The 6,643-nt window shown below is 44.9% G+C and overlaps 2 protein-coding genes across 3 annotated transcripts in view; both read left to right on the forward strand.

Moving 5' to 3' along the window:
- Positions 1-2,132, forward strand: part of LOC125954264 (protein vreteno) — a 2,452-nt gene extending 320 nt beyond the window's left edge. Inside the window, exons 2-3 of the mRNA XM_049684416.1 lie at positions 82-1,342; positions 1,418-2,132. Of these exons, the coding sequence (XP_049540373.1) occupies positions 82-1,342; positions 1,418-2,017 (1,861 nt within the window). The 3' untranslated portion in view covers positions 2,018-2,132. The remainder of the gene's footprint in view (positions 1-81; positions 1,343-1,417) is intronic.
- A 148-nt stretch (positions 2,133-2,280) lies between these two features.
- On the forward strand, positions 2,281-4,477 carry LOC125954290 (damage-control phosphatase ARMT1-like). Of its 2 annotated transcripts, none has more exons than XM_049684458.1 (5): positions 2,281-2,459; positions 2,586-2,814; positions 2,901-3,233; positions 3,310-3,469; positions 3,556-4,477. In XM_049684458.1, the coding sequence occupies exons 2-5, from the start codon at positions 2,735-2,737 to the stop codon at positions 4,309-4,311; spliced, it is 1,329 nt and encodes a 442-aa protein (XP_049540415.1). In that variant the 5' UTR covers positions 2,281-2,459; positions 2,586-2,734; the 3' UTR covers positions 4,312-4,477. The 2 variants fall into 2 exon arrangements, with proteins under 2 accessions (XP_049540415.1, XP_049540416.1); XM_049684459.1 differs by having other exon boundaries at positions 2,589-2,814.
- The last annotated feature ends 2,166 nt before the right edge of the window (positions 4,478-6,643 follow it).

Consider the following 6,643-nt stretch of genomic DNA (forward strand, 5'->3'; position numbering starts at 1 on the left):
AATCCTCCCACGGAAGCGGAGCGCCAGCAACGTGGTACTAATCCGTTTCGTCGTTTTTTTCTTTCACTTTTTTCCCCAAAGCGAGGCCACGATAGCCGTGCAGCAGCTGAACAGTAAGCTCGGTTTCCGATTTCAAGCTGACTTTGCACGACCTAAGGAGACACCGGTGGTCATTTCATCGAAGGCGGCAAACGCCACAACCTTGGAAACACCCGATGAGTCGTGGGAAGAGGCCAGCAGGAAGCGTCGATTCAATTTGGCATTCTCGATTCCACTACCCATTCGGTTTCCTAAACGCAACGCTTTAATCACGCGCTCGGATTACCTGCCACCCTCGGATGCCAACGTGAAGCTGCGCCAAACGGACCCGGCGTGCTTTTTCAGCATTTCCGAAAACAGCGAAACTTGTGTAGAGGAGCGCGAGCAAGCGACAGAAAAGGAAGCTTTGGCCATCAAATCCCACAATGCCATCTACACACACCACGGCCTGGAGGAAACGGAAAGAGGTCGCTTCGGTCCAGTAAAACGTTGCGTCGTTTGCCATGGTTACGGTTTCGCGTACTGCGACAAATGTAGTACATCGTACTGCTCCACTAACCACCAAAGTGTTCACCACACCGAACACACGATCATCTGTGGCGGTGATCCGAGTGGAGCAATCGATAAAGATACTGGCTGTGGTGGCAAGGAAAATAAGACCACTTTATCCACCAGTGGCCACAATTCACTGATACGCGATGATCTTCCCACCAAGGCAAAGGTGCTCATTACAGCTGTTCTGTCGCAGAACTGTGTATACGTTCGATCGGCCGATCAGGCGACGAACCGAGAGTATCTTAAAACGATCGGTGATATGGCCAAGGCAGGCTATCTGCTCGGTGCCCGTGATGGTTTGAATGCTGAACCAGTAGAAGGGGAAATATATCTTGCCCCGTATGCTCCACTTGGTGTGTACGGTCGCGTCCTGGTAACCGATGCGACGTTTAACAGAAAACGATGTAAGTGTGTGTTCATCGAACACGGAACGGTACAGATCGTTCCCTGGGATGCATTGCTTCCGCTTGATGATGCCGAGCTTAAATATCGGAAGGTGTTCGTGTATAAGACGCTGTTGGCGGGTATTACGGAAGAGTACGGAACGGTTGAGCAGGCCATCGCTTACCTCAATCGGCTGAAGGGGCAAACGCTGTACATGACACACCAGGTGGTGGATCGTAACATGGTCAACATACAGCTACGCACCAGCCGCGAGGGTAAGAGCGTTAACGAAACAATCAACGACAAAATTATCGTGCCTGCCCTGCTGACGGACAGTGACCACGAAGGGTTCATCATGTACAAGGTATGACTTGAATCGATCGCGTACTTTTGTAAGATCAATATAATTTTGGCTCTCTATTTCTCTCGCCTCTCACAGAATCTAACCCAACCGGCACCAGCACGTGGTAAAAATATTCAAATCTTCATTCTCAACAAAACGACCATTCAGCTGGACTCGCGCGTCACTTGGATCGCCACCAGCGACCTAGCGTACCTGGAGGATTTGCACAACAAGCTACAGCACTACGGCAAAAAGGTGGCCACATTCCAACGGTACATGACACCGCGACACGGTGAGCTTTGTCTAGTGCGTTGCTGGCACAAGTGGTACCGTGCCGTATGCCACGAGACCGTCGGTGATTCCAAGCCGGCACTATTTCTTTGCGATTATGGCAACATGATAATCGCCGATCTGACCGATATCCGCAAAACTCCGCCTCAATTCGCCACGGACGTGCGCACTCACGATGGAATCATCGAGGGATTCGATGAAGCGAAAGCGGAAGGCGTTAAGCTGGATTCCGAGTTGCTGGAGATCTGTGTACCGGAGAACGAGAGCCTACTGGCGGACATCTCCGAGCGTGATATTTCGTCCGGTTTGGTGAAGGAAAAGATCACCTTGCTTAGAATTCATGAGTTTTCCTCCGTGATGGAATTACGGCGCATTAACAGCGCTTTAAATAAGCAGAAACGGTAACCGGGCCAGCCGGATTCGGAAAGTTGGACTCTTCTTCTTATTCTACTTCCGTGCTAGTGTCCTCTTATTGACACGTTTAGAGAAATAAACAAGGAATCACCTAATGTGATCTATTCCTTTTTTCTACACTCTCTGTTCTGCTTTAAATATCAACACGCTACAAAAATTAAACCCTGCAAACAGACATCCGGAGTATTTTGCAGAGTTTATAATTTTCACCGGAGCGTCAAAATGTCACAACATTCATTCAACAACAGCTGATCGTAGTAGTCGTAGGTGCCGCCGTTGAGGTTTTTTTTGGGGAATATCGAGCGTGAACCGGGTTGTGCCATACAAAACCCGCCAACCGGGCAACTTACGGTATGGGATTGAAGCCTTCAGTTAACAATTGCTAACGAATTGAAGCATCGGAGTACCATCTTTCGCCGACCGACATCAGCTGGTGAGCATTTTCTACCCATTTCGACGAGTACGAGGATAGGGATCGTGACGATTCTAAAAATAGTAATCTACCCTAAACCATCGCACGCACCGTGTGGTTCACGCGGATTTATGCTTCTTTGCGTAGCAGAGACCATCATCAAAAACATCATCACAGCGTTTATGTTGCTGGCTATCGAGAGAAACAACTGGACAGTAGCGAAGAGCCGCCTACTTGCTTGCTGAGCTTGGTTTAAAAAATCATCAGTTCCTCATCAGTCCCTCATCAGTCTAGCCATGACCGAGCTGGCCACAAAGTACAACTTGATCGATGAAAAGCCTCCATTCAATGCGCCCCTCAAGGCGCAATACAAGCAGTGAGTAGTAGAGTCCAGTGAGCACACTGCAGGCGGGTTTTGTTTTGTTGCATCATTAAACAAGGAATGATCCTATTTATTTCCAGGGGATTCGGTTTCTATACGATGCGTGAACGATTACCGATCATACTGACGCAGGTGATCGATCAGCTGTCGAAGGATAAGGAGCAGATAGCGACAAACTTTGGTGGAGACACGGCGCGGGACGAGCTGAAGTCGGCTATCGGGGAAATATCGAAACTGAAGTACGAGCTGCAGACGGATAAGGACTTTAAACCCATCCGCAGCAGCGTCGGTGATGAGACGCTGTGGAACAGCTTCATTGAGGGGTTGGGTGAAGAGAACTCGTACTACTCGGCGTGCTGGCTGTACGCGGAGACGTACATGTACCGTCGGCTTAACAACATCTTCGAGAACACGTAAGTCTACGGAACTAACGACCGTTGAGAATTCAACCGAACTAACGAATGCAACAACAATCTGTGCTATGTTCAGAACAACGCTGCAAAAGCTGGACTACTTTCAGCAGCAAAAGCATAAGGCCCTGACAAATTCGTACGACGCGATGGTAGCTGTGGTGCGATCGATCAATGCGTTCAACGAAACCAACCGATCACGCGAAGAAATCGGCGAGTTCTTCCGGAAGCTGTTGAAGGTATGGCGACGAAGGTTTCGTGTGATTACGACGTTTGTCACTTTGGCTTTTCGCGACCTGAAACAATATATGCTCTCTCGTCGCAGCTCAACCTCTGGGGTAACCGTTGTGATCTTTCGATCAGCGCAGGACAGGATGTAAAGCAGGATGGTGATCCGTTCAGCTTGTTGGATGCTCTCGATCGTTGCATTGTCAGTGATCAAACGCAAGCTATATGGGATTGCCTGGTGGCGAATGCAGCCGAATCGGGTGTAGTGGAAATCATCAACGATAACTCGGGCTACGAGCTGTTTACCGATCTTTGCCTGGCGGATTTTATCATCCAACATCGAATTGCATCGAAGGTATGCTTCAACGTGAAGGCTATTCCGTGGTACATTTCCGATGTGACACCGAAGGATATGCAGTGGACCCTCGATACGCTGGCGGATAATGCGACGCAACCGCTGTTGGCGCAATTTGGTGAACGTTTGAAGCGTCATTTCCAGTCCGGCGCATTCGAGCTCCGTCCGGTTGATAACTTCTGGACCTCGCCGTACGAGTTTCACCGTATGGCCGATGTAGCACCGTCCCTGTACGAGACGCTGAGCCACGCCGCGTTACTCATCTTCAAGGGTGATCTCAACTATCGGAAGTTGCTGGGCGATTTCAACTTTCCCTACACGACACCCTTTCCCGACGTCTTGCGCGGATTCCTACCCACCAATCTCTGCACCCTGCGAACCGTGAAGGCGGATTTGATCTGCGGCATGCCTGAAGGGTTATCCGAGAAGCTGTCGAAGGCGGACCCCTCGTGGATGGTAACGGGCGAGTACGGGGTGATACAGTTTGCCTCTAAATAAGTACCACAACGAACCCGCTGGCGACCGAGTTACCTCAGCGAACGGATCCTGGTTGTTTGTTTTCCACTCTTGATGATGCTTTTCGATGTTTGTGACTGACTAATACATTTGCGTTGAATAAAGCGATTGTGGCAGGATTTTGTTACCCGTACTACGCCTTTCCTCGTTTTTTTTTTTTGTTTTGTTTGAGCGTGCTCAACTCTACTCAACTAGTACCACAATGGCTGCTGTGAAAAAGGAAGACTCTGGAAGACAGATGGTATATGGACGGCTCTTCAGTGGAGTATTTATGCTCGCCATTTGCAACATTTCTTTCAGATTGATAAACTACAGCCATGGTACGACCATTACAACATACCGTGTAGAGGAAGGAAAGAACTAGAGTCCGTCTTAGTTCTGTAAAGAAATAATCTTCTAATAAGACCAAGAATGCTCGTGAGATAAGTAAGCTCTCCTCCTCCGGTTCAGATTGTTTGTTACATTTATCATTGGTTAACGCCAGTACATTCACTGATTTTGAGTAAAGTTGAAATGACTAATGTAATGTAATTACATGTCGAGTTTGAATCAAACAACATCAAGATCAGAATAAAACGATATAATAAACCCACAAATAGATAGATTCAATGAACTATCATTCATATTTATTTCCACTGCTTACTCTATAAATGACAGTTTTTGACTCAAATTAAAATAACTTATTTGTAATTTGGATCACCCCCGTTTATCACATGATTTTTTTTTATTTCAATATTTTTTAATTGTTATCGATGCAAGCGAACAATCAAATATGTACTATAAAGAAGTATGTTCTTCGTGATTCTATAAAAAAATATAACAATTTTGACACAAAATTTCTGAACAAAAGCATGCTCTACTCAACCGATTTGTTTGCTTAAATTAGTTTAGTTTCCCCTGGACCATAAGCCCGAATTGCAGTTTTCCTGCTTGACTCCTACTCCTATTATGTAATTCTATGCTCTTGTCAGGCATTGGTAAGATAACTTTCTTAATGCTGCCTTGTGTTGTAATCCAATTTCGGTTGATACTTTTAAGATTGGATGTATAACAAATTTTTGTAAACGAGATTTCATATTGCATCGCTAAACCTATTGAATTATCAAGTCCTAATTCGTTTATCATTTACCACACTGTAACTATGCTGCGTTGCCCTATGTACATGTTAACAAAAAATCTTCAATAACATAACCTAGTCTGCTGATCGGATTACATCATCATGCCGCGTTGGTACATCGAAATTCTTTCCTACCTGCAACGTGACTGTCTTTAAATGTATCAATATGTATGGTAGTGTGATTCAATTATTAACATATTTTAAACTATTGTCATATTACAAACCATGCTTAGTATTGCATCAATTGCATCTGTTGTACACGCACTTTTTAAAGTATTTTCAATCGAAAATTTCCAAATAGACACACCTACTATAGAGAGCGGGCAAGAATTATAAACGTACTTTTGAAACAGAACGAACAAATGTCCATTTCCATTTGTTCGTTCTGTTGAATGAAAAAGAATAAGCCACCCAATCACGAAAAAGACATGTCTTTTTTAACAAAAGCAAAAAAAAGATATATCAATAAAAAAAAACCTAGATTACTGCATCGGCATTCGCAGAAAATTCCAGTGACACTTGACCTGACACTAATATTATTGGCATGTAGCGTGAGAGCAGGGAGATGAACAGAGATGATTAATGAGTAGTGTGTGTTATCAGAGAATATTGCAGGCAATATCTTTCAAAGGTTCCTGTTCCATGAAGTATTGCCATCACACAGAGCTGCTTGCTTTTGTATACTCAGGAGTGGATCGCACTTACTCCTGATATTGTAAAGGTTCACCCTAAAATAGCAACTATATGAACCCAACAAGATCTGGTGAACAACGAGTGCTCAATACATTGCAACTCAAGTACTATCCGAGATTCAACATGACCCCTTCAGTACGAAAGTTATCAGAGTAAACGAGAAATAAAAACGCTTTCGTGAAATAACGAAGTGTGGTCAAAACCACGCCTAGCACTTTTGCTTGCATCGATTAATCGAACCAAATTTGTCTAGCGAATTTTGTTTTGCGTAGTGGTTGTGCAGCAATTTAAATTGTTGACATGTGGACCGGTGCAGATCGATCGATCACGATGGAAAATTGGAAAGGTATTAGATGTTTTGTCCCATTCCATTCACAGAGGGTTCTAATCATGTCAGAAAACAATACGATAAATTGATCCAAGCTCTTAAAGAAACTCTTGATCGAGAATAACCTTTTACGAGCTTTTGGATAAAAAAATGAGTGAAGACAAAATTTTAATTAT

The sequence above is a fragment of the Anopheles darlingi genome, chromosome 3, assembly GCF_943734745.1.
Source record: "Anopheles darlingi chromosome 3, idAnoDarlMG_H_01, whole genome shotgun sequence".
In the NCBI taxonomy this organism is placed as follows: domain Eukaryota; kingdom Metazoa; phylum Arthropoda; class Insecta; order Diptera; family Culicidae; genus Anopheles; species Anopheles darlingi.

Bases quoted from the DNA above. Each gene is read 5' to 3' on its own strand.
- LOC125954290 (XM_049684458.1), top strand. From the start codon at position 2,735: ATGACCGAGCTGGCCACAAAGTACAACTTGATCGATGAAAAGCCTCCA. The intron at 2,815-2,900 runs GTGAGTAGTAGA...ATTTATTTCCAG, and splicing joins CTCAAGGCGCAATACAAGCA to GGGATTCGGTTTCTATACGA. The intron at 3,470-3,555 runs GTATGGCGACGA...CTCTCGTCGCAG, and splicing joins TCTTCCGGAAGCTGTTGAAG to CTCAACCTCTGGGGTAACCG.